The following is a 27,729-nucleotide window of genomic DNA, read 5'->3' on the forward strand; positions in this document are numbered from 1 at the left end:
GGGGGGAGGGGGTTGTTATTTCATGTGTGGCGGGGTGGTGATGGGAATGAATAAAGGCAGACAGTATGAATTATGTACATGTGTATATATGTATATGTCTGTGTGTGTATATATATGTATACGTTGAGATGTATAGGTATGTATATTTGCGTGTGTGGACATGTATGTATATACATGTGTATTTGGGTGGGTTGGGCCATTTCTTTCGTCTGTTTCCTTGCGCTACCTCGCTAATGCGGGAGACAGCGACAAAGCAAAATAAATAAATAAATGAATACATACATATATATGTGTGTGTGTGTATAGAAGTGGATGGGCCATTCTTCATCTGCTTCCTAGTGCTACCTCGCTGATGCGGGAAACAGCGATTAAGTATAATAATTTATATATTCATCTTTGAACAAACAAAAGATTCAATTTATATGGCACAGGTAAAAATTCATAGCAAACTATTTATCATTTATTTCAGAAAATAAAAGTTTTGCTTTTAAAAAAGTTTCTGTGTAATACAATTTACATAATTACATATTCATATACAAGTAATCACCAAGAGTATAATAAAAATATTCCTACTCTTACCCACCAGTAATGAAGATTTCTTGAAGTTGAAGGACCAAGACTGCTGTGTAGTGCAACAGTCACCCCTCCAAAGTTATGATAGGAAATGAAGTTTGTTGTAATGGTGAGTTATTTAGCCAAATTAGCTCTAAACAATCAGACATTTATATAATTACATGTAGGAGTTCTGTTTACATCATCATTCAAACATACTTTTCACTAAGTTACATGGTGTTTGATTCCAATACCTTAAGAAGAGGCCTGGATTTTGAATATGAAAGAAAAGATTTTTTTTCTTTTTCATACTATTTGCCATTTCCCGCGATAGCGAGGTGCGTTAAGAACAGAGAACTGGGCCTTAGAGGGAATATCCTCACCTGACCCCCTTCTTTGTTCCTTCTTTTGGAAAATTAAAAAAAAATAAGAAAGGGGAGGATTTCCAGCCACCCGCTCCCTCCCCTTTTAGTCGCCTTCTACGACACGCAGGGAATACGTGGGAAGTATTCTTTCTCCCCTATCCCCAGGGATATATATATATATTTTCTTTTCTTTCAAACTATTCGCCATTTCCTGGATTAGCAAGGTAGCGTTAAGAACAGAGGACTGGGCCTCTGAGGGAATATCCTCACCAGGCCCCCTTCTCTGTTCCTTCTTCTGGAAAATTAAAAAAAAAAAAATCAAGAGGGGAGGATTTCCAGCCCCCCACTCGCTCCCCTTTTAGTCGCCTTCTACGACAGGCAGGGAATACGTGGGAAGTATTCTTTCTCCCATATCCCCAGGGACACCAAACAGGTGACTGTGGCAGCATCAAAAAGCTTCTCGATGTATCATGGTCCGGCTGCCTTGCTCCTCTTCTTCTTAATACTTCTTCTACGTCTTGTGTCCGTTGTACGACTGTCTGTCTCTGAATATATATATTCATATATTTATTTTGCTTTGTCGCTGTCTCCCACGTTTGCGAGGTAGCGCAAGGAAACAGACGAAAGAAATGGCCCAACCCACCCCCATTCACATGTATATACGTACACGTCCCCACACGCAAATATACATACCCATACATCTCAATGTACACATATATATACACACATACACATGCACACAATTCACACTGTCTGCCTTTATTCATTCCCATCGCCACCTCGCCACACATGGAATAACATCCCCCTCCCCCCTCATGTGTGCAAGGTAGCACCAGGAAAAGACAACAAAGGCCCCATTCGTTCACACTCAGTCTCTAGCTGTCATGCAATAATGCCCGAAACCACAGCTCCTTTTCCACATCCAGGCCCCACAGAACTTTCCATGGTTTACCCAAGACGCTTCACATGCCCTGATTCAATCCATTGATAGCATGTCGACCCCGGTAAACGACATCGATCCAATTCACTCTATTCCTTGCCCGCCTTTCACCCTCCTGCATGTTCAGGCCCCGATCACTCAAAATCTTTTTCACTCCATCTTTCCACCTCTAATTTGGTCTCCCACTTCTCCTCGTTCCTTCCACCTCCGACACATATATCCTCTTGGTCAATCTTTCCTCACTCATTCTCTCCATGTGCCCAAACCATTTCAAAACACCCTCTTCTGCTCTCTCAACCACGCTCTTCTTATTTCCACACATCTCTCTTACCCTTACATTACTTTATCGATCAAACCACCTCACATCACATATTGTCCTCAAACATCTCATTTCCAGCACATCCACCCTCCTACACACAACTCTATCCATAGTCCACGCCTTGCAACCATACAACATTGTTGGAACCACTATTCCTTCAAACATAGCCATTTTTGCTTTCGGATATAATGTTCGCGACTTCCATACATTCTTCAAGGCTCCAAAGATTTTCACCCCCTCCCCCACCCTATGATTCACTTCCGCTTCCATTGTTCCATCCGCTGCCAGATCCACTCCCAGATATCTAAAACACTTTACTTCCTCCAGTTTTTCTCCATTCAAACTTACCTCCCAATTGACTTGACCCTCAACCCTAATGTACCTAATAACCTTGCTCTTATTCACATTTACTCTTAACTTTCTTCTTTCACACACTTTACCAAACTCAGTCACCAGCTTCTGCAGTTTCTCACATGAATCAGCCATCAGCGCTGTATCATCAGCGAACAACAACTGACTCACTTCCCAAGCTCTCTCATCCACAACAGACTTCATACTTGCCCCTCTTTCCAAAACTCTTGCATTCACCTCCCTAACAACCCCATCCATAAACAAATTAAACAACCATGGAGACATCACACACCCCTGCCGCAAACCTACATTCACTGAGAACCAATCACTTTCTTCTCTTCCTACACGTACACATGCCTTAAATCCTCGATAAAACTTTTCACTGCTTCTAACAACTTGCCTCCCACACCATATATTCTTAGTACCTTCCACAGAGCATCTCTATCAACTCTATCATATGCCTTCTCCAGATCCATAAATGCTACATACAAATCCATTTGCTTTTCTAAGTATTTCTCACATACATTCTTCAAAGCAAACACCTGATCCACACATCCTCTACCACTTCTGAAACCAAGAGTGCAAGAGGTGAAAAAGAGGGCAAATGAGAGTTCTGGTGTGAGAGTATCATTAAATTCTAGGGAGAATTAAAAGATGTTCTGGAAGGAGGTAAATAAAGTGCATAAGACAAGGGAACAAATGGGAACCTCAGTGAAGGGGGCTAATGGGGAGGTGATAACAAGTAGTGGTGATGTGAGAAGGAGATGGAGTGAGTATTTTGAAGGTTTGTTGAATGTGTTTGATGATAGAGTGGCAGATATAGGGTGTTTTGGTCGAGGTGGTGTGCAAAGTGAGAGGGTTAGGGAGAATGATTTGGTAAACAGAGAAGAGGTAGTAAAAGCTTTGCGGATGATGAAAGCCGGCAAGGCAGCAGGTTTGGATGGTATTGCAGTGGAATTTATTAAAAAAGGGGGTGACTGTATTCTTGACTGGTTGGTAAGGTTATTTAATGTATGTATGATTCATGGTGAGATGCCTGAGGATTGGCGGAATGCGTGCATGGTGCCATTGTATAAAGGCAAAGGGGATAAGAGTGAGTGCTCAAATTACAGAGGTATAAGTTTGTTGAGTATTCCTCGTAAATTATATGGGAGGGTATTGATTGAGAGGGTGAAGGCATGTACAGAGCATCAGAGTGGGGAAGAGCAAAATATATATATATATACATATATTTTTGGAAAGAGGGGCAAGTATGAAGTCTGTTGGGGATGAGAGAGCTTGGGAAGTGAGTCAGTTGTTGTTCGCTGATGATACAGCGCTGGTGGCTGATTCATGTGAGAAACTGCAGAAGCTGGTGACTGAGTTTGGTAAAGTGTGTGAAAGAAGAAAGTTAAGAGTAAATGTGAATAAGAGCAAGGTTATTAGGTACAGTAGGGTTGAGGGTCAAGTCAATTGGGAGGTAAGTTTGAATGGAGAAAAACTGGAGGAAGTAAAGTGTTTTAGATATCTGGGAGTGGATCTGGCAGCGGATGGAACCATGGAAGCGGAAGTGGATCAAAGGGTGGGGGAGGGGGCGAAAATTCTGGGAGCCTTGAAGAATGTGTGGAAGTCGAGAACATTATCTCGGAAAGCAAAAATGGGTATGTTTGAAGGAATAGTGGTTCCAACAATGTTGTATGGTTGCGAGGCGTGGGCTATGGATAGAGTTGTGCGCAGGAGGATGGATGTGCTGGAAATGAGATGTTTGAGGACAATGTGTGGTGTGAGGTGGTTTGATCGAGTAAGTAACGTAAGGGTAAGAGAGATGTGTGGAAATAAAAAGAGCGTGGTTGAGAGAGCAGAAGAGGGTGTTTTGAAATGGTTTGGGCACATGGAGAGAATGAGTGAGGAAAGATTGACCAAGAGGATATATGTGTCGGAGGTGGAGGGAACGAGGAGAAGTGGGAGACCAAATTGGAGGTGGAAAGATGGAGTGAAAAAGATTTTGTGTGATTGGGGCCTGAACATGCAGGAGGGTGAAAGGAGGGCAAGGAATAGAGTGAATTGGATCGATGTGGTATACCGGGGTTGACGTGCTGTCAGTGGATTGAATCAGGGCATGTGAAGCGTCTGGGGTAAACCATGGAAAGCTGTGTAGGTATGTATATTTTGCGTGTGTGGACGTATGTATATACGTGTGTATGGGGGTGGGTTGGGCCATTTCTTTCGTCTGTTTCCTTGCGCTACCTCGCAAACGCGGGAGACAGTGGGGAAAAAAAAAAAAAAAAAAATTGCATAAAAAGGTTAATCTATACTTGAGGAATGTTAAATGTCATAATTACAGGTCCTATTACAAAGGTTATATGTCAAAATAAATGTCATGTACAAATCAATATTTCCTAAAAAAAAACGATTGCTGAAAATATGAATTAAATCAAAATGGTTTCATCTTTAAACAAACAAGAGTTCCAATTTATATGGCACAGATAAATTTTTTAATGAACTACTTATTATTCATTTTAGAAAATAAAAGTTTTGCTTTTGAGAGTTTCTGTGCCCTACAATTTACATAATTACACAATAAAAACTAAATAATTTCAGCAGGTAAGCCTCAGTATTTTCAATTCAATCAAACATCTTTGGTATTGAACAGTGATAATGGACTTTCATATCCAAAACTGTCAAACACATTTCCCTTATCCATTATTCTTTGCTGCAACTTGAGACATAATTCTTCTCGATATTTGTTATTTACACCAAGTTTAAAAACTAAATTGTCAATTACCTTCATTTGAAAATCAGAATGAAAAGTTATGAACACAAAGGTGTAACACTGCATATCCACAGATCTTGAAAACTTTGCCTTATCCTCATGTAAAGCAAAGTTAAAAGGGTTTTACTTATTTCACGAGCAGAGCTGGTTACTATCATATCAGAATCCAGATGAAGTTTGTGCTCTTCCTCTGAAAGAATACTGCTTAAGAAAAGGACGTAAATTTTACAAAGTTAACGATGAATACCCGAAAGTTTATATGTATGGCTGCCACCCCGGAAAGAGCCTCGAGAGGTTAGAGTGGTCTGTAGCTTGCTGGAGTAGAACAGTAACCTGTTCAGTTACCGTTCTAGGATAACCATCCTCTACCCCTGCCAATTTTTGCTGCACACGGAGGACTACTCGATCTGCCATCGATGCTGAATTTATCCACCCTGAAAATATAAAGTAATATCTCTACATGATGATCCAATTTTGGGAAAACCTATGGCATTATCAAAGGTTATTAATATCTGAATCCTATCTGTATCTACAATCATTTAATCAAGGGTACCATGTACATATTGCCTCCAAATGTCACTTAAACACACCAGTGTGTTAATCCACTAACATCAGCTACTCAGTACAGCAACTCTTTTAATATATTTTCAAAATATTCTATTCCTTATTTTCTCTTGCTATTCAAAAGAAGTATGTTTTTCTTAAAAAAAGATGTATTAAAAGGAGGTCCATAATGTGAAAGATTCTTATTCATATATTCTATTATACTTTGTCGCTGTCTCCCATGTTGGCAAAGTAGTGCAAAGAAACACACAAAAGATTCTAAAAAGAACAAATAGGACCTTCGGTGAAGGGGGCAAAAGGGAAAGTGGTAACAGATAGTGATGTAGTGAGATGGAGTGAGTATCTTGAAGGACTGTTGAATGCATCTGATGATAAGCTGACAGATGTAAGGTGTTTGGGTTAGGGTGGTATGTGAAATGAGATAGTCATGGAGAGGTTTGATGAAGATAGAAGAGGATGTGAAAGCCTCACATAAGATGAAATGTGGCAAGATGGCTGGAGTGGGTGGTACTGTAGTGGAATTCATTAAGAAAGGGGATGATTTGTATTTCTGATTGGTTAGTTAGGATTTTCAATATGTTTGGATCTCTGTGAGGTGTTTAAGGACTGGTAGAATGTATGTAAGTCCCTGTATACAAAGGCAAGGGGGATAAAGGTGGGTGTTCAAAGCTACAAAGGTATAAGTTAGCCAAGTGTCCCTGGTAAACTGCATGGAATTGTGGTGATTAAGGGGGTAAAGGCATGTTCAGAGCATTAGATCGGGAAACAGCAGTGTAGTTTCAGAAGTGGAAGAGGATGTATGGATCAGGTGTTTGCCTTTCAGAAAGCGTATGAGAAATACTTGGAATAACAGAGCGATTTGCATGTGGCATTTATGGATCTACAGAAAGCACATGGGAGAGCTGATAGAGATGCCTTATGGAAGGTCTTAAGAATAAACCATGTTGGAGTAAAGCTGCTAGAAACATTGAGAAGATTTTACTGAAAATGTAAGGCATGTACGAGTAGGAAGAGAGGATAGTGAATGGTTCCAAGGGAAGGGTGATCTGTGGCAGAGTGTGCGTTTACATTGTTTATGGATGGGATGGAGTTTTGAGTCAATTGTTGGTTGCCAGTGATACAGTACTGGAGGCAGATTCATATGAGAAACTATAGAAGTTGGTGACTGAGTTTGGTAGTGTGTGAAAGGAGTAAGTCATGAGTCAATGTGAATAAAAGTAAGGTCATCTGGTTTAGCAGGGTTGAAAGACAAGTTAGCTGGGGTGTGCGACTTTGAATAGAGAAAAATTGGAGGAAGTGAAGTATTTCAAATACTGGGGAGTAGATATTTCAGTGTGTGGAAACTTGCAAGGAGTGAGACATGAGGTGCGTGATGGGCGATGGTTCTGGGAAAGGTGAAGTACATGTGGAAAGAGAAACTGTTATCAGGGAAGGCAAAATAGAGATGGTTGACAGTAATGTAGAACTAACAATAGTATACCAATGTGTTGCATGGGATATAGGTAAGGTTGTGTGAAGGAGGGTGGATGTGTTGGAAATTAAATGTTTGGGGTCAACATGTGGTGTGAGGTGCTTTGATCAAGTATGTAATGAAAAAAGATATGAAAAAGGTGTGATAATAAAAAGAGTGTCGTTTTGAGAGCTGAGGAGGGTGTGCTGAAATGCTATGGACATATGGAGATAATGAGTGAGGAGAGGTTGACAGAGAGGATAAATATGTCAGAAGTGTAGTGGACAAGAAGGGGAAGAACAAACTGGAGATGGAAGGTTTGAGTGAATAAGATACTGAGCGACTGGGGCCTGAACATGCCTCCTCGGAGAGTAAGAGGCATGCATGGGATAGAGCAAATTGGAGTGGTTTGTTAAACAGGGGGTGACAAGCTGTCAATGGACTGAGCCATGGAATGGTCTAAGGGGTCTGATTATGAACAGGGCACTGTAGCTATGATGAAATACACATGAGAGCTAGAGAACATACGTGAGCAAAGGCAGCCTTTCTTCACCTGTTCTTGGTGCTACCTCACTAACATGGGAATTAGCAAACAAGTATGAATAAAAAGAAAATATACCTAATTACTTTCTGCCTTCTATCATCATGAGGCTTCTGGAGTACTCAGGAAGTTCGCCACATCCACTGGTTGGCATCAAAGGTCATAAGTATTTGATGTGTGTGCATCTATGTGCAGAGCAACTGTGAAGTAAGTGCTCAGTGTCCTCTTTACAGTAGCTGCATTATGACCATAAAGGGCAATGGAATATGTTGAAATGGTAGGTATAGTGATGGATGATGTCTACAGTGTATGTGGGCGAGTATAACATGAGTCTGTGTGAGGAGTGTGGTTTTTTGATGAGTGTGACATGAGTCTATGTGAGGAGTGCAGTTTTTTGACAAGTGTATGTCGAGCATCTGTGATTTTGAGACTTAGTTGGGAGGTTGATTCTTTACTGTTCATTCTTTTTTTTTTTCATACTTGTTCACCATTTCCTGCTAAGCAAGGATGCACCAGAAACAGATGACAAAATTGCCTCATTCGCTCTCTAGCTGTCATGTATAATCCATCGAAACCAGGGCCCCCTATTCTAAAACCTTTTCATGGCTTCCATCACTTCTTCATCTGTGTTGGTTCAGCCTACTGGCAGCTAATTATCCTCAGGATACCAAACCTTAACTTAAACCCTCCTAGATGTTCTGGACCCAATCCTATATAAAGAATCTTTCAATCTATCCTTTCTCCTCCTTGGTTTCCTCTTAATCTTTGTTATCCCTACTTCTGACATGTATACCCTCTTAGTCATCCTATCCCCATGTCCATACCCTTTCAGCACACCCTCTAACTTGCTCGTTTTACTGCCACATCTCTCTCTAACCCTATTACATCTTATTCTAACAACCCTCATCACACCATATATTGTCCTCAAACATTTATAACACATCAACCCTCTTTTTATTTTTGTCTAAAACCACATCTCACATCCATACAGCACTAACAGGACTATTACATCATCAATCATAACCGTTTTTGCCATAAAGGACAGTGACCCTCTCTTTCCACACACTGTTCAGTGCATTCAGGAACCTCCCTAACCACTTAATCCATAAACAAATTAAACAACCAAGGGGACATCACACATCCTTACCACAAACCGACCTTCAGTGTAAACCAATCATTCTCTTCTCTTCCTACTCGTAAAAGTCTTACATCCTTAGTAAAAACTTTTCGCTGCTTCTAGCAGCTTACCTCCCACACCATATACTCTTAAGACCTTCCACAAAGCATATCTATCAACCCCATCATAATTCTTCTCCAGACCCATAAATGCTAAATATAAATCCATCTGTTTTTAGCTAGTACTTCTCACACACGTTCTTTAAAGAAAATACCTGATCCACACATCCTTTACCACTTCAGAAACCATACAGCTCTTCCCCAGTCAGATGCTCTGTACATGCCTTCACCCTCTTAGTCAATACCCTCCGATATAATTTCCTGGGAATACTCAACAAACTTATGCCTCTGTGGTTTGAACACTCACTTTTATCCCATTTGCCTTTGTACAATGGCACTATGCATGCATTCCACCAATCCTTAGGCACTTCACCATGAACCATACATACACTGAGTATCCTTACTAATCAATCAACAACAAAGTCACCCCCTTTCTTCATAAATTCAACTGCAATACTATCCAAACCCGCTGCCTTGCCAGATTTCATCTTCTGCAAAACTTTCACTACCTCTTCTCTTTTAACCTAACCACTCCTCTTGATATCCATTTATAATCATCATACTTGATTGCCATTTCCTGTATCAGCGAGGTAGCACCAGGAAACTGACGAAGAATGGTCCATCCACTCATATATACATATATACATAAACGCCCACACACACACACATATACATACACAGACATATACATATATACATACACAGACATATACATATATACACATGTACATATTCATACTTGCTTGCCTTCATCCATTCCTGGTGCTACCCCATCCCACATGAAACAGCACTGCTACCCTCTGCTTCAGCAAGGTAGCGCCAGGAAACAGACAAAAATGGCCACACTCTTTCACAACCAGTCTCTAGCTGTCATGTGTAATGCACCAAGACCACTGCTCCCTATCCACATCCAGGCCCCACAGACTTTTCCATGGTATGATAAGGAACTATAATACACTGGAAAAATACTCCTCTCTCCAAAGTATGAGACTTCCAGAGAGCTAAAACTGATATTGAAATGGCAACTTTTTTCTTTTTTTGTCTCCACTGAACAGCGATGCTTACTGGGACTTGTTAGACAACACTGAAGTCCCAAAGCGTAGGCCCAGAAAGAAAGAACCAAAGGCTCCATTAAGATTTGCCCATTTTTCATATCCAAGAATAATCTCCACTCACAATTCAGGTTCAAAGGTGCTGTTTGTGCTTACAGCAACGTCAATACACCTTTCTTCTGTTTTGCCTATCTAAACTCCTGCCAAGAGACCGTGGCATCCACTGAACTGCAAGCTGAGTCCCTCTACTTCGGAGATTTCAATGTTCACCATAAAGAATGGTTGAATTCCATCCATATGGACTGTGGAGGGATTGAACCCCTCATGTTCTCCATTCTTAAGGATCTAGAGCATATCATCTCCCACCTTACCCATATTCCTGACTGCTATGGCCACTCTCCTACTATTCTGGATCTGTTCTCCATCTCTAATCCATGCCACTGGAACTACACGATCTCACCCCCAATTAGTTCATCTGGTCACACTCTCACACATGTATCTATTCTAATGACACCTCCCCCTCTAGCAGTCCCTTCCAAGCATAAATATTGGCACCTCAACAAAGATGACTGGAATGATTTACGAAAAAAATTTCCAACTTTCCTTGGGTAAATTACTGTCTCTTATGTGGTGATTGTTCTGTCTCCACCAAACTCATAGGAGAGGTTATTCTTGAAGGAATGGAAGCATTTATCTCCTCTTCCTCCAAGATAATCTCTTCTTCCAAACCATGTTTCAACCATTCCTGTCCTAAAGTCATTCAAGCAAGGGAACAGGCATATCAGGCTTGCAAAACCCTCCCTCCTCATTCAAATTTCATCACTGTCTATAATCATTGCAAGTACATTAATCGTTAGGCAAAGCATTTCTTTATTCAAAGAAAGTGTGATAACCTCTCCTTGTCATCCAATGAAGCTTTGGGACTCTCAACCTTCTCATGTCTTTCTCAATACCTATGACCTGGCACTTCTTAAAAGACACTTACTATTCATTATCAGTTATTAACATTAAAGGCATCCATTTTTCAGACCAACAGCTTCCTGCTGACAGATGGAGAACTGACCATGATCTATAGGCCATTTATAATTTATAGGTTATTTCTAACCCACACTGTCACTACCCAACAGTCTATCAGACCCAAACACCATAAAACACAAAGAAGAAAAAGGAGCACAGAGTGATGCATCTACCCTCAGTGATGTCTGAACAAGAACTAAAGTTATAGGGACCCACATGGTCATACACATATGGGAACCTGGTGGATCAAATGAATTCCAAGAAGCACAGGGTCTGACAGACAAAAGAACAGTATTCTAGGGTTAATGAGGGTAGGACAAAATGAAAGAAGGCCTCAATATGAATATTACCTTAATGAAATAAACTGCAGGAATGTGTATGTAATAGGGACTTGGGAGCTGTCATTATCCTTAACATGTTACTATTCAAGTATAAGGATTAGGAAATATTCAACAAGCTATTCACATTCTAAATTAGGGCAAAACGAGAAACATTCTAAATTAGGCCAAAACGAGAATATGCTTCTCAAGTTTAGTCACTACCCTTAAAGAAGCACAACTAATTAAAAGAGAATGTTCAGGGGAAAGCAACAACAATGGCAGCAGACTTGATAAAGAAGAGTTACAGGGAAAGACTCAAAGCCTTAAATTTGCTTGCCATGGAAGTGTGAGGGGTGACCTGATCACAAACTTAAGAGATCTTTAAATCAGCTTAATGATGCAGATAATAATCAGTTCTTTTAAAAATGCAGGGATAAAACAAGAGGACATAATATGAAATTAAAGAAAATCTTGTTAGAAAGGATGCAAAGAAGTTCTTTTATAGGAGAGTAACGGGTAAATAGAATAAACTGCACAGGGAAATGGTAAATACTAACAAAAAAAACAAGCTTAAAAACATATGATAGTAGAAGTGGTTTAAGAGTTGGGGCCCCAAGAGTAAAACACTCCTTCCCTGTACAGTACAACAAGGTAATTACAAATAGGTCATTATTGGTTGCTGAAAAGGTGAACAGAGACTGAGCTTTAGGCCACAACTACTTAAGGAGTAATTAGCAAAAGGTGAGAGGTATTTACCTCACCAGAAGCAAGGATTAGAGGTTTCTAATTCCCAGGTATCACAAAGGTTCTCTCAAAGCTTGTAGGATAAACCCACCTTGGAGGAAAAAAAATACAATTAACATAGAGTGAAAATTTGCCTTATCCAATGGCCATGGCCAGAAAAGGTTCATTAATACTTACAGGTGTGACTTGCATTCTACCAAGTATGGCGAATGCAACTGGTAGGGAACACTCTATCAGGTGAGATCTCGGCGGAGTTACGAACTCTGCTTGCTTAAGGTTACACCATGAAAAGTCACCTTTGGTGAGGCTGCATCGCTAGGTGCACAGTCTCATCAAAAAACTTCTTACTATAAGAGAGCCTATATTTCTCTGCTACTGCAAGTCATGCAGCCTTGAACTGCAGAAACCTTTAGACAGGTCTTGGGTGAGACTAGGACTTTTTCATACAAAATGATCTTTTCTTATTATACTTTGCCGCTGTCTCCCGTGTTAGCGAGGCAGTGCAAGGAAACAGACGAAAGAATGGCCCATCCCACCCACATACACATGTATATACATACATGCATATATACATAACTATACATTTCAATGTATACATACATATACATATATACACATGTACACATTCGTACTTACTGCCTTCATCCATTTCCATCGCCACCCCACCACACATGAAATGGCACCCCTCTCCCTCCGTGCTAATGCGAGTCTCTAGCTGTCATGTGTAATGCACAGAAACCAAAGCTCCCTTTCCACATCTTGGCCCCACAAAACTTTCCATGGTTTACCCCAGACACTTCACATGCCCTGGTTCAATCCATTGACAGCACCTCGACCCCGGTATACCACAAAGTTCTAATTCACTCTATTCCTTGCACGCCTTTCACCCTCCTGTATGTTCAGGCCCCAATCACTCAAAATCTTTTTCACTCCATCTTAAGGTAATTATATATAACAAACCAACAAACAAACAAAAAAAGCTTTAATGGACATAAAGCTGAATAAGTGCTAATACGTACAGCAACAGTAATTCAAAGCTAAAACCTTACCTATTCCTTGGTCCTCATCATCTCCACAAGCCTGAAGATGAGCCACCTGTTGGGGTGTTAGAGTCCATTGGTGTAAGGGATCATGCCGTAGAACTTCCACAACAGTTACCAACACCTCCCCTGAGCTTCGCAATACATTCAGGGTGGCCTCACAGCACCGGCGAAGAGGACCTTCAATTCCCATCACACCTAGTCCATCTACTATATCCTATATATAAAATAGTTGCCATTAATAAAGGACACTTCGTCTAGAATTAAATAAGCAGGCTTAATCTGCTAAAAGAAAATGAAGCGACATAAAAATATAGTTTTCACCACATAAAATGTTTCATGGATTACACTGCAAGCTGATAGTAAATGAAGAGCAATTCATTTGTGAAATGTATCTCCAAAGATCAATGTTAACTAATGAATTTTTACAATATATTATCTATATAACCTTGACGTATATGAAAAAATCAACCACATAAATGGTTGTTCAATTTGTCTATGGATGGGCTGGTTAGGGAGGCAAATACAACAGTCTTGGAGAGAGGGGCGAATATACAGTCTGTGGGGTATGGAAAGGCCTGGGAAGCAAGTCAATTGTTATTTGCTGATGATACAGCACTGGTGGCAGATTGGAGTGAGAAACTGCAAAAGTTGGTGACTGAGTCTGGAAGAGTGTGTGAAAGGAGGTTATGCATCATGGCCAGATAATTCAAGTTGGTGATAAGCATGCACAGGATAGAATAAATGGTCTGAGGGCTTTGCTCTAGATGGTGAGCTCTTGGTTCATTGTGTTATACATGATAGTTAAAGAGAAGATGTAGCAAACTACACTGTTGTTTGTGTTCCTCAATAAGGTAAGAAATAGCAAACAAATACATAAAACTACACATCAACTCATTATGAATTATAAATATAAAAATCTTTACCTGTGTCATACGAAAAGGAATGGTTTCAGGTGTAGGCAAGATTTTCCCCAGTTCGAATGCAATCCCTAGGTCAATGTGTATAAGCTCTGCCGTAGACTTGTCCAGCAGAATATTCTCTACATGCCTGTCCCCTAGTCCTAATATGTAGCCAACCATCGAGTTGGTAGCAACTGATTTAGTATACGCCAGCTGACGTTTGTACCATTCGTGGGGCGATGGGTAATTTTCCAAGAAGAAATGACGGAACACTGGATGGAAGTGTTCTAAAACGTCCTGTAAATTAAAGTGAAATGTACCTAGTACCTCTTATTGACCTTTTTTCAAAGGTAACAAAATTATGCACAAAGAAATTACACAGTATCATAATGTACATCATAAGCAGCCAATAAACTCATCATAATCAACCAAAGTTCTGCTGAGCAATGGATAGTAATACCACAACACACATGAAAGATTATCATTAGGTTGCATTACTCCCCCTATTTTCAGAAATGCTAGAATTTGTCATATATATACCTATCAAACAATCTATCTATTTGTATCTTTCATGCTTACTCCCTTCAGGAACTCCCATCAAGTAAGTGGCCACAGCAAAAGAGTATCCACTTATCCTTGTCCTTACATGCCTCCCACACATACACCATTCCACAAATTCTTCCATTATTTCTCTCCCTCCAATACTCTTCCATTCCATTTCCCAATGTCACAGGCAGTCTTCTTCTCACAAACCCTTTAATCATACTAACATCCATACCCCTTAAAGTTGCCGTCTTGCATTCTTTCCACATACCCAAACCACCTCAAAATATAGTTTCACCCACTCTTCCACTCCACAATAATTTCCTTTGCATTACCTGCCAAACTAAATCTCTCATACATTCCCGCACTTCTTTCTTCAATTACTCTACTCATATCACATTCTCCTCTTGAATAGCTCACACCACTGCGTGGATGCTTGACCTCTGTATCTTGTTCAATATCCATGTTTCGGCTCCAAAAAACATGGTTGATTGGGTACTGCTGTCCCTTAATCCTTTCTTCACTTCCATACTTACATTACTACCCATCATAAATCTATTGAGAGACCCAATAACTCCTGTACCCTGTACTGCTCTCTTCCTTATCTCTCCTTCCATATCACCAAACTCACCCAAGATAGCTCCCAAATACTTAAATTCTGTCAACTCCGCCAGTCATTCTCCTCCCATATTTATAATACAGTTTAGTACACTTTCCTCCATCACTTTTCAAAATTTATACTTTTACTGTGTTTCCTTTCAAACATCATTACTTTACTTTTATTCACATTTACCTTCAATCACCTATGCTTACACACATCATAAAACAACCTACAGTAACTCTTCACTCTCAACACACGATGTACTATAATCCACAAACAGGCTTCCCACAAGCCACCATACTTTGCCACTGCACTCCATCTCTGCACCCCCTATTTCACTAGATTTGTTTTCATCTCTGTCACCACCCCATCCATGGTGACATTATACAGCCCTGCCTCACACTACATGTATACCAAAACTTTTCCTCAACTCTCCATCTAAAGTCCTGCCTAACACTACATGTATACCAAAACTTTTGCTCAACTCTCCATCCATTCTTACATATGCAATTACTCCTCCAAAGAAGGCTCTCATCCCATTCAACAATTGTCCCCCAACCCTACATATCCTGAACACATTCTAGAAAGCATTCCACTCAACTATCGTACACTTTCTTCAGATCCATAAAAGTTACAAAATGCTTCTTTACTTTGGCTATATACTTTTTTAGTCATGCTCACCACAAAATTCTGATTCATGTATCCCCTACCTTTCTTAAAATCCCCTTGCTCCTCATCTATTCTGCTTTCAGTCATTCCATCACTCTATCAATCAACATTTGCGTAAAGGAACAATAATAGTTTTCACCCGATCCTCAGGTATAACCCTCTGCTTCTATGCTAAAATGCATATACTCTATCACATTTTTCTCCTACATACTTCAATATTTCAGCCATGTCAAATAAATAAAACCATTGTGGTATAAGTAATATTAAAAATGACTAGTATCAACATGTTATACCAAACATTCCCATAATGAAACATAGCCATAATTTTGCTGATCACTGATATGACCATTCATGCTACAATAGGTCCCATTAAGTTTATTCAGAATCTGATGTAAAGCAAATTCTCTTCTGTAGTTATCAAAAACAAAGCAAAAATCCTTAAACAAGTACATATGCCTCCCATCCTCAAACTTACTCTATGCAGCAATGTTTACATCTGTCTCACCAAGCCAGATTGAAACCAGATATAAGCAAGTTCTGATGAATGGGGAGTTTACAAGGAGAGTGTATAATAGTACAATTAAAGGGGTTGGAAAGAGAAAAACCACCTGTAACATCAAGAGAGTGGAATAGTAAAGGAGGGAGAGAAATAGGGGAAGAATTGTGGAATGGTCTATGTGAGGGAAGCATATAAAAACAGGGATAAGTGGAGACTCTTTTGCCATGGCCATCCCCTTGATGGGAGTTCCTGGAGAGAACAGAAGTCAGAAATGCACAACCAGAAAACAGAATTAGACAATTATGTAAGAATAATGAAACTGATGATGAAATATTCAATGACACTGACTAACATGCACTTGCAGATATCAATCTATGAGAAGGAGATACAGCTGAAACAGTTGACCAACTTAAAGAGAACTCAGCACCTAGGCCTGATGAAATCCCCCCCTCCCCCCCAAAAAAGGAGGAAAAGAAACCCCTCATAATGCTGCTAAGACAAAGCATAGTCCAATCCAGCATAGGTATCTATACAAAATGGAATACTATAAACACCAATACACAAAGGAGAATCCAAACTGCTGCCAAAACAAAGCAGACTAGTCAGCCTAACATTACATATAATCAAAGTGCTTGAGAGAATAATAAAAATATGCATAGTGGAATATCTTATCAACACCAAACTTAGATATGAAAGCCAGCACGGATTTATACTTGCTAAATATGCACAAACATAACACATGGTTAATACTTACAGCTTATAAAAGTTACATGATGGTAAAAAATGTCCAAGGGATGGAGCCCCATGAGAGTTAAAATACCTTCCAGTACAGCATAATACAAACAGATAATCATCAGCTCATTACAATTACATATATGAAACTGAATATTTATATATTCATTATAATTTGTCGCTGTCTCCCGCGTTAGCGAGGCAGTGCAAGGAAACAGACGAAAGAATGGTCCAACCCACCCACATACACATGTATATACATACACATCCACACATACGCATATACATACCTATACATCTCAATATATACATATATATACACACAGAGACATATACATATATACACATGCACATAATTCATACTCTCTGCCCTTATTCATTCCCGTCGCCACCCCACCACACAATGAAATACCAACCCCCTCCCCCCGCATGTGCGCGAGGTAGCGCTAGGAAAAGACAACAAACACCACATTCATTCACATTCAGTCTCTAGCTGTCATGTATAATGCACCGAAACCACAGCTTCCTTTCCACATCCAGGCCCTACAGAACTTTCCATGGTTTATCCCAGACACTTCACATGCCCTGGTTCAATCCATTGACAGCATGTCAACTCCAGTATCCCACATTGTTCCAATTCACTCAATTCCTTACACGCCCTTCACCCTCCTGCATGTTCAGGCCCCGATCACTCAAAATCTTTTTCATTCCATCTTCCACCTACAATTTGGTCTCCCACTTCTCCTCTTTCGATCCACCTCTGACACGTATATCCTCTTGGTCAATCTTTCCTCACTCATTCTCTCCATGTGACCAAACCATTTCAAAATACCCTCTTCTGCTCTCTTAACCACTCTTTTTATTACCACACATCTCTCTTACCCTTTCATTACTTATTTGATCAAACCAGCTCACACCACATATTGTCCTCAAACATCTCATTTCCAGCACATCCACCCTCCTCCGCACAACTCTATCTATAGCCCACGCCTCGCAACCATATATCACTGTTGGAACCACTATTACTTCAAACATACCCATTTTTGCTTTCCAAGATGACATTCTCGACTTCCACACATTCTTCGATGCTCCCAGAACTTTCGCCCCCTCCCCACCCTATGATTCACTTCTGCTTCCATGGTTCTATCCGCTGCCAAATCCACTCCCAGATATCTAAAACACTTCACTTCCTCCAGTTTTTCTCCATTCAAACTTACCTCCCAAATGACTTGTCCCTCAACCCTACTGTACCTAATAACCTTGCTCTTATTCACATTTACTCCCAGCTTTCTTCTTTCACACACTTTACCAAACTCAGTCACCAGCTTCTGCAGCTTCTCGCACAAATCAGCCACCAGCGCTGCATCATCAGCGAACAACAACTGACTCACTTCCCAAGCTCTCTCATCCACAACAGACTGCATACTTGCCCCTCTTTCCAAACCTCTTGCATTCACCTCCCTAACAACCACATCCATAAACTAATTAAACAACCATGGAGACATCACACACCCCTGCTGCAAACCTACATTCACTGAGAACCAATCACTTTCCTCTCTTCCTACACCTACACGTGCCTTACATCCTTGATAAAAACTTTTCACTGCTTCTAACAACTTGCCTCCCACACCAAATATTCTTAATCCCTTCCACAGAGCATCTCTATCAACTCTATCATATGCCTTCTCCAGATCCATAAATGCTACATACAAATCCATTTGCTTTTCTAAGTATTTCTCACATACATTTTTCAAAGCAAACACCTGATCCACACATTCTCTACCACTTCTGAAACCACGCTGCTCTTCCTCAATCTGATGCTCTGTACATGCCTCCACCCTCTCAATCAATACCCTCCCGTATAATTTCCCAGGAATACTCAACAAACTTATACCTCTATAATCTGAGCACTAACTTTTATCCCCTTTGCCTTTGTACAATGGCACTATGCAAGCATTCCGCCAATCCTCAGAAGCCTCACCAAGAGTCATACATACATTCAATAATCTTACCAACCAGTCAACAAGTCACCCCCCTTTTTAACAAATTCCACTGCAATACCATCCAAACCTGCTGCCTTGCCGGCTTTCATCTTCCGTAAAGCTTTTACTACCTCTTCTCTGTTTACCAAATCATTCTCCCTAAGCCTCTCACTTTGCACACCACCTAGACCAAAACACCCTATATCTGCCACTCTATCATCAAACACATTCAACAAACCTTCAAAATACTCACTCCATCTCCTTTTCACATCACCACTACTTGTCATCACCTCCCCATTTGCCCCCTTCACTGATGTTCCCATTTGTTCCCTTGTCTTACACACTTTATCTACCTCCTTCCATAACATCTTTTCATTCTCCCTAAAATTTAATGATACTCTCTCACCCCAACTCTCATTTTTCTTTTATACATCTCCCAGTCATTTGCATTATTTCCCTGCCAAAATCGCCTAAATGCCCCTCTCTTCTCTTTCACTAATAATCTTACTTCATACCACCACTCACTACCCTTTCTAATCTGCCCACCTCCAATACTTCTCATGCCACAAGCATCTTTTGCACAAGCCATTACTGCTTCCCTAAATACATCCTATTCCCCTTACATCCTTTGTTCTCACCTTTTTCCATTCTGTACTCAGTCTCTCCTGGAACTTCCTCACACAAGTCTCCTTCCCAAGCTCACTTACTCTCACCACTCTCTTCACCCCAACATTCTCTCTTCTTTTCTGAAAACCCCTACAAATCTTCACTTTCACCTCCACAAGATAATGATCAGACATCCCTCCAGTTGCACCTCTCAGCACATTAACATCCAAAAGTCTCTTTCGTGCGCCTATCAATTAACACGTAATCCAATAACGTCTCTGGCCATCTCTCTCCTTACATACGTATACTTATGTATATATCTCTTTTTAAATCAGGTATTCCCAATCACCAGTCCTTTTTCAGCACATAAATCTACAAGCTCTTCACCATTTCCATTTACAACATTGAACACTCCATGTACATCAATTATTCCCTCAACTGCCACATCACTCACCTTTGCACTCAAATCACCCATCACTATAACCCGGTCTCGTGCATCAAAACTGCTAACACACTCACTCAGCTGCTCCCAAACCACTTACCTCTCATAATCTTTCTTCTCATGCCCAGGTGCATATGCACCAATAATCACCCAACTCTCTCCATCCACTTTCAGTTTTACCCATATCAATCTAGAATTTACTTTCTTACACTCTATCACATACTCCCACCACTCCTGTTTCAGTAGTGCTACTCCTTCCCTTGCTCTCATCCTCTCACTAACCCCTGACTTTACTCCCAAGACATTCCCAAACCACTCTTCCCCTTTACCCTTGAGCTTCGTTTCACTCAGAGCCAAAACATCCAGGTTCCTTTCCTCAAACATACTACTCAAACATACTGAAATGAAAGGGAAAAGAATGGACACTTTTCCCAGACTTTGCAAATGAATTTGATAAAGTAAACAATAGACTACTATCCTTTCATACTTTTTCACTGTTTCCTGCATTAGCTAGGTTGCACCATGAACAGATGAAAAGAATGTCTTCATTCACTCAGAGCCAAAATACTAAAAGTATAAGAGGAAAACATAAGAATAAAAAAATGTAACTAATAGAAAATTGAGAGTAACATGTCTGATGAAGATTATGTGCATTTGGGTGTTCTGTAAAGAGCAGTATTAGACCCAAAACTCTTAATCATTATATCTAACACAAATGTATAAAAGGAAAGTATCTACGGAACTCAAATCATGGTAATCAATGGGGTCTTCCTAATGATAAAACACCAAACTGATTTTTCGTCTACAAAAATATGGCAATGCTAAAAGGTTAGAATCCATTTTAGAAGGAGATGATAAAAGACTCCTACCTGAAAGACACTGCATCGATCTTCCAGAGGCAAAGATTTTGCACTCATCATCTTGTTACGACAAGTGTTCGCAGTGAAATCCTCAGAATAGTATTGCTTGTGGGCTCCACTCTTCTTATCAGATCCAATTAGGTACTCACCAAAGGCCTGAGTAAAAAAAAAAAAATCATATATTCATTATCATGTGCTCTGTTTAAGTCAAGCACATCAAGCAATGGGAATAATTCGGTGATAAAGATGTAAGGAGAGAGGTCTTGTTTATTGTGCCACCATGTCGCTCAAACAACTTGCAAACAAAAGAACAGTTGGATGCATAGTGTGCTTCTATTTAAACATACCACGTAACATCTTCCAGGAGGAATATCCTGTAGGTGCACAAGTCACATGTGTAATTTTTCACTCATACAGTGGAGTACCTCAAAACCTCTTCCAAATAAGGAAACTTTAGCTCCTCAATAATCTTCATTCAGAACTAATTTTTGGTTTCTTCCTTCTACCTTGATTTCTGTTTTGCACCAACACCTATATCCATCCTAACCTAAATTCTTTCCCTACTTTTCAACTTGCACAATTTGTACCAAATGAAAAGAGATATTTCAGCAGGCAGGCACAATTCATCACCTGCTTCCGTCAACTTTTCATAAGATCCTAAACTACCACTTTTCTACCAATTCACTTTTATGATACAACATAAGCTACCCTAACACCCTCTTCAAATGTCTACATTGTATTAGCCAACTTTCTATTGTTGACCCACATTTTGGCATCAAATATCAACACAAGATGCACCACTTTCTCCAACAAAGCATCCACATGTGCATGCTCAAAACTTACCATTCATTCTTCTCTTAAGAACGACAGCAATCAACCGGCACTTCTCTATCATTAGATACCCACATTCTTAAATCTACTGTATTCTAAATCTCCACTTAAATTTCAAAACTTGTAACATTTCCCCACTGCTTCATCCCATCAAGCATAATGGTTTTGTGAAACATCTAAAACTTCCTGCATTCACATCTTATATCTTTTTTTATTATACTTTGTCGCTGTCTCCCGCGTTTGCGAGGTAGCGCAAGGAAACAGACGAAAGAAATGGCCCAACCCACCCCCATACACATGATATACATACGTCCACACACGCAAATATACATACCTACACAGCTTTCCATGGTTTACCCCAGACGCTTCACATGCCTTGATTCAATCCACTGACAGCACGTCAACCCCGGTATACCACATCGATCCAATTCACTCTATTCCTTGCCCTCCTTTCACCCTCCTGCATGTTCAGGCCCCGATCACACAAAATCTTTTTCACTCCATCTTTCCACCTCCAATTTGGTCTCCCTCTTCTCCTCGTTCCCTCCACCTCCGACACATATATCCTCTTGGTCAATCTTTCCTCACTCATTCTCTCCATGTGCCCAAACCACTTCAAAACACCCTCTTCTGCTCTCTCAACCACGCTCTTTTTATTTCCACACATCTCTCTTACCCTTACGTTACTCACTCGATCAAACCACCTCACACCACACATTGTCCTCAAACATCTCATTTCCAGCACATCCATCCTCCTGCGCACAACTCTATCCATAGCCCACGCCTCGCAACCATACAACATTGTTGGAACCACTATTCCTTCAAACATACCCATTTTTGCTTTCCGAGATAATGTTCTCGACTTCCACACATTCTTCAAGGCCCCCAGAATTTTCGCCCCCTCCCCCACCCTATGATCCACTTCCGCTTCCATGGTTCCACATCTATTTGAGCAAAAATTTTTGTACAGTATAACTTAATAATACAGATTTGCTGAATCACCTAATTTCTCTGTACTTACTACATGTAACACTATGGTTAACTTTCACATCTAAACTAGTTTCAGTGATACCCTATGAGCCAAACACTGCCACTATGCCTTCACTGGAAGCAAATAATGTGTAAAAATCCACAATGACCAACATACAAATAACTTCAGCTTTGAGCACAGACCAAACACTCAATCCTCTAAAACTAATGACACCTAATTCACTCTTCGCAAACATTTTAACACCCTTTTGGTAGATTTCCGAGCACTTCATACAGTTTCAGAAACTTCAAAATTTACAGTCCAATTGCCCCACTACTGTACATTATTTTCTTGACCATTTAGTGAGGTGCACTTTTTTTTTATCCTTTTCCAGAAGTTTTCATAACATGTACTATCACGGCAAAAACCTTATATACTCATACACTGCTATCATCCAGCACTATATTACTTAAAAACTCTCAGCACATGTTCAGCAAGCCACTTTTCTTTCATGCTTGTTTGCCTTTTTCCATGTAGTGAGGTAGTGCCAGAAACAAAAAGTGGCCTCATACTCAAATCCACTCCAGCTATTATGTATTATGCAATGAAACCAGAACAACCCTATCACAGCCAAGCTCCACTGACTTTTCTGTAGTATCCAACTCTATATGCCCTAGTTCAGGCCAGTGACAGCATGCTCGACCATATAGAACAGGTCATTCTAATCCACTTTACCCCATGTACGCCAAACATCCTTCTACATGTTCAACCCTGAGTGCTTGAGGTATCTTTCACTACATCCTTCCACATCCTCCTTGATAACCTCCTCCTCCTTGTTCCCTCCACTTCTGACATGTATGCCTGCTTAGTCAGCCTCTCCTCATTCATTCTCTTTGTCTCTAAACAACATCAGCCCACCCTCTTCAGCTCTTTCATACAAACTCTTCTTACTTCCATCAATCTGCTCTTTTATACAAACTCTTCTTACTTCCATTACTCTGCTCTTTCATACAAACTCTTCTTACTTCCATTACTCTGCTCTTTCATACAAACTCTTCATACTTCCATTACTCTGCTCTTTCATACAAACTCTTCTTACTTCCATAACTCTTTCTCATTCTATCATTTCTTATTCGATCAACCACCCTAACACAAAAAATCAACCTCAAATCCACTTCCAGCACATCCAACTCACTCTAAACTCAATGTGCCAAGGACATTAGCCCCATTACCCAAGCTATGGCTCATTTCAGCTTTCATCTGATGCCGTGTCCACTCCGGGGTATTTACAAACTCCATACTCTCCAGGTTCTCTCGATTCAAACTCGCATTCCAACTGACCTGGCTCTCTTCCCTGCAAACCTCAATAGCCACAATTCAATTCACATTAACTCTCAACTTTCTCCTTTCTCACGCTATCCTAGACTTAAGACAGCAGCTTCTCGCCTGATTTTGCCACCACTGCTGTGTCATCAGCAAACTGCAACTGACTTCTATATATTTCTATCTCTGGAACTCCCTAAAAGAGGAGACCATGGCAATAGAGTCTCCATAACCAGTGAACTCTTGTGCTGTTTCTTAGCCTTTAGTGCCTCAACCTCAACAGGCCACTGGCAGAGGACAACTCTAGTGCTTTGTTTGCCGAGGCTACTCCTTAATACTCCTACTGACTACTATCTAATGCTCCTTCTCACCACTACTACCTAAAATTTCTACCTAATGCTCCAGCCTAAATTTATGTTCCTACCTGCTACTTTTATCTACTGCTCCTACCATTTTGCCAAAGGCAGGACCAGCACAAAGTGCTCATTGCATGAAAATCTAGAGTTAGGAAGAATGAGCTGTGTGAGTTAAGTGTTGTCAAGTGTCAAGTATGACAAGGACAGACTACATTTGTGGACAATGCCAGCAGCCCACATGTAAGTGAGGCAGAAAGAAAAGACAGCTACCTAGGTCAGCAGAGTGCAACTTGACAACTACTAAAGTGCTGGCTCATTAAGCGGATGTTACTAACCCTCCCAATACCCAGGCTGGTAGCACTGGTAATATACTTACCTGGTAGTTAGCTGCCTATCAACTACTCCCTACTAACACATCATAACGTAGCTTTGAGCCACATATAATGTACTGTGAAAATCCTGAGAACAAAGCACCTCGCTCTGAGCCACATATAACGTACTGTGAATATTCTGACTTACCACTCAAAAACACTGTTGCCCACTTTCTTGAGAAACTTTACTGTAATCCCATCCACTTCAGCTGCTTTGGAAATCAAAATGTCAAGACACTCTTTCTCTGTATATCTATCCATCTATTGATATCTCTGATGCCAGTTCCCTCCAAGAACTCCCATCAAGGGGTGGCCATGGCAAAGAGTCTCCACTTATCCCTGTCCTTGTATGCCTCCCATGCATACACCATTCCATTCATTCTGCCTTTATTTCTCTCCCTCAAGTATTCCTCCAACCTATTTGCCCATGTCACAGGTGGTGCTCCACTCACTTCCACATGCTCAAACCACCTCAAAGTATTGTTTCCACCATTCTACAACTCCACAATTCACTCCCTTTGCATTCCTTGCCATACCACATCTCTCATACACCCTTCATTTCTTTTCCATTCCATTTAGTCACACCTCATCCCAATAACCCACAGAACATTCCTTCAGAAACTCAATCTCTTTCATCCTGACTTACCTCCCAGGATCTCTCTTTCTCTCTCACCCCCCCCAAGAATGCAGACCTGCCCCTCTCTCTAAGACCCTCGCACTCACCTCCCTAACAACCCCAACCATGAAAAGATTAAATAGCCATGCCAATATAATATGCCTTCTGCACACCCACCTTCATATGAAACTACTCAACCTCTTCTCTTCCTACTTGTGGACACTTTTTACTCTCTTGATAAAAACTCCCCAATGCTTCAAATAACTTTCCTTCCACATCATTTATCAATTATACCTTCCACAAAACATCTCTATTATCTCTATCAACAGCTTTCTCCTGATCTAATAATGCCACATACAAATCCATCTGTTTCTCTAAGTATTTGTCACACATATTAAGTATTTGTCAAACAGATACTTCAAAGAAAACATCTGGTCCGCACATTCTCGACTACTCCTGAAATTACAATGTTCCTCCCTAGTCTGATGCTCTGTGTATGCCACCACCCTCTCAATCACCACTCTCTCATGTAACTTAAAATGATTTTTTCAACACAAGACCTTACCATGACCCTCAGGAACAGCTTTGCAAGTGGGTCATGACCAAGGGTTTGGGAACCAAAGGCCTACAGCAAAAGAGATGGCAAGCTACTGAGGTCCTGTAGTTTTGTTGCCAGTGCACCAGATGGGAGATGAGCGAGGATCTGTAGTTTTGAGAAAATGCAATGGCTGCTGGGTTGTGTTGCAAGGGAGGAGAGATATACTGATATCCTGTTGGAACTGCAATGGAATGCAGCAATGACACTGTCACATGGAATTTCTGCTGCAGGAGGTCATGGGACTTGAGGCATTTGAGCAATGTGAAAAATCAGGAGTCATGGGGTGTGCTGTTACTGATCGTAGAGGAACTGTAAAACCCTCTGAAATCAGATGATCAGGGCACATATGTTTAGGTGCAGCTAGAGAACACTTGTGTCTAAAACAATCTGACTACATGACTAAATGCCTTCAGAGACAACTGGCTATTTATGCAACACTCAAGTTAGCTATGCCAATTGCATTAATTTTGAAGGAAAAGCCACTAAGCTCAACTCAGGGATTAAGGAGAGGTCAGGAAAGGTCACGTGTACTTGTTGTCACTTGCAAGAGCAAGAGTTGTACTGAGTGGGTGAGTTGCTATACATACACACACTATGCACAAATTGAATCATAAGAGAATATTCATCCATGGTAAGGTGGAAGAGCTGCAAAGGAAGGCTCTGTATCATTAGGTATTCAAGAAAATACAAGGCATCCGATTCTAACCAGTACATCAAACAGAGGGATGATGTTAGTTATGACTGCTACCACTAATAAAAGTTTAATGAGTGAAAAGCATTAAACCTTAACAGGTAACAAGGTGAGAAGTTTCTAATCCCTTGGGATCTTAGGAAGTTTCCAACATTCAGGAGAAACTAATGCTGGAGAGAAAATAGACATCCTGCTATTCAAGCAAAGAATAACATACTTCTAAACCATTACTTGTTAGCATATAACACTTGAGATGGGCAACTTACCTGAGTGTTATTGCACCACTGGATAAGTCCACTCTTCTGCGATAATGGAACAACTTGATAAGTACGCATGGAGAGGGCTCTTTCCCTTGTCTCACTGCTTTTGGTTAGAAGCTCATTGACTATGCCAAACACCTTCAAAGTAAAAATAACATCTTACAAAACTGTTTTATTAAATTAACTGAGCAAATAAAATCAATTGATGAATAAAAAGCAACCCTTAAAAGCTTTGAAAGTGGTCTCATCAAGAGTTACAGAATTACTTTATTGATGTATCAATACAAATGATGTGTAAAATACATAGAATGTATCTATCTACATCTCTCTATTTATCTGACACCTGCTCCATTTGGGAACTCCCTCAAGGAGGTGGCCATGACAAAATAATCTCCATAAATGGTGAACTCAAGTGCTAATTTTTGCCTTTATCCATACCCTTCAGAGACCACCAGCAGATGGTAATTCTAATGTTCCTAGCCTCTACCTAAAGCTCTACCAATTTTGCCTAAAGGCTGAGCTCGCATATAGTGCTCACCACAGGAAAAATCTAGGATTACAAAGAATGGGTTGTGAGAGTTTAAGTACTGTGTAACAAGGTGAAATTATACTTGTGGACAGACTGCAAAAAGAA

The 27,729-nt window shown here is 40.4% G+C and overlaps 1 protein-coding gene across 1 annotated transcript in view; it reads right to left on the bottom strand.

Annotated features, from left to right (window-relative positions):
- Positions 1-447: 447 nt before the first annotated feature.
- tefu (Serine/threonine-protein kinase tefu) overlaps positions 448-27,729 on the bottom strand; it is a 307,455-nt gene continuing 280,173 nt past the window's right edge. Inside the window, exons 54-59 of the mRNA XM_071688722.1 lie at positions 27,102-27,233; positions 21,089-21,235; positions 14,170-14,442; positions 13,253-13,460; positions 5,527-5,713; positions 448-1,462 (exon numbers count right to left, since the gene is read on the bottom strand). Of these exons, the coding sequence (XP_071544823.1) occupies positions 5,535-5,713; positions 13,253-13,460; positions 14,170-14,442; positions 21,089-21,235; positions 27,102-27,233 (939 nt within the window). The 3' untranslated portion in view covers positions 448-1,462; positions 5,527-5,534. The remainder of the gene's footprint in view (positions 1,463-5,526; positions 5,714-13,252; positions 13,461-14,169; positions 14,443-21,088; positions 21,236-27,101; positions 27,234-27,729) is intronic.

This window comes from Panulirus ornatus, chromosome 3 (assembly GCF_036320965.1).
Source record: "Panulirus ornatus isolate Po-2019 chromosome 3, ASM3632096v1, whole genome shotgun sequence".
In the NCBI taxonomy this organism is placed as follows: domain Eukaryota; kingdom Metazoa; phylum Arthropoda; class Malacostraca; order Decapoda; family Palinuridae; genus Panulirus; species Panulirus ornatus.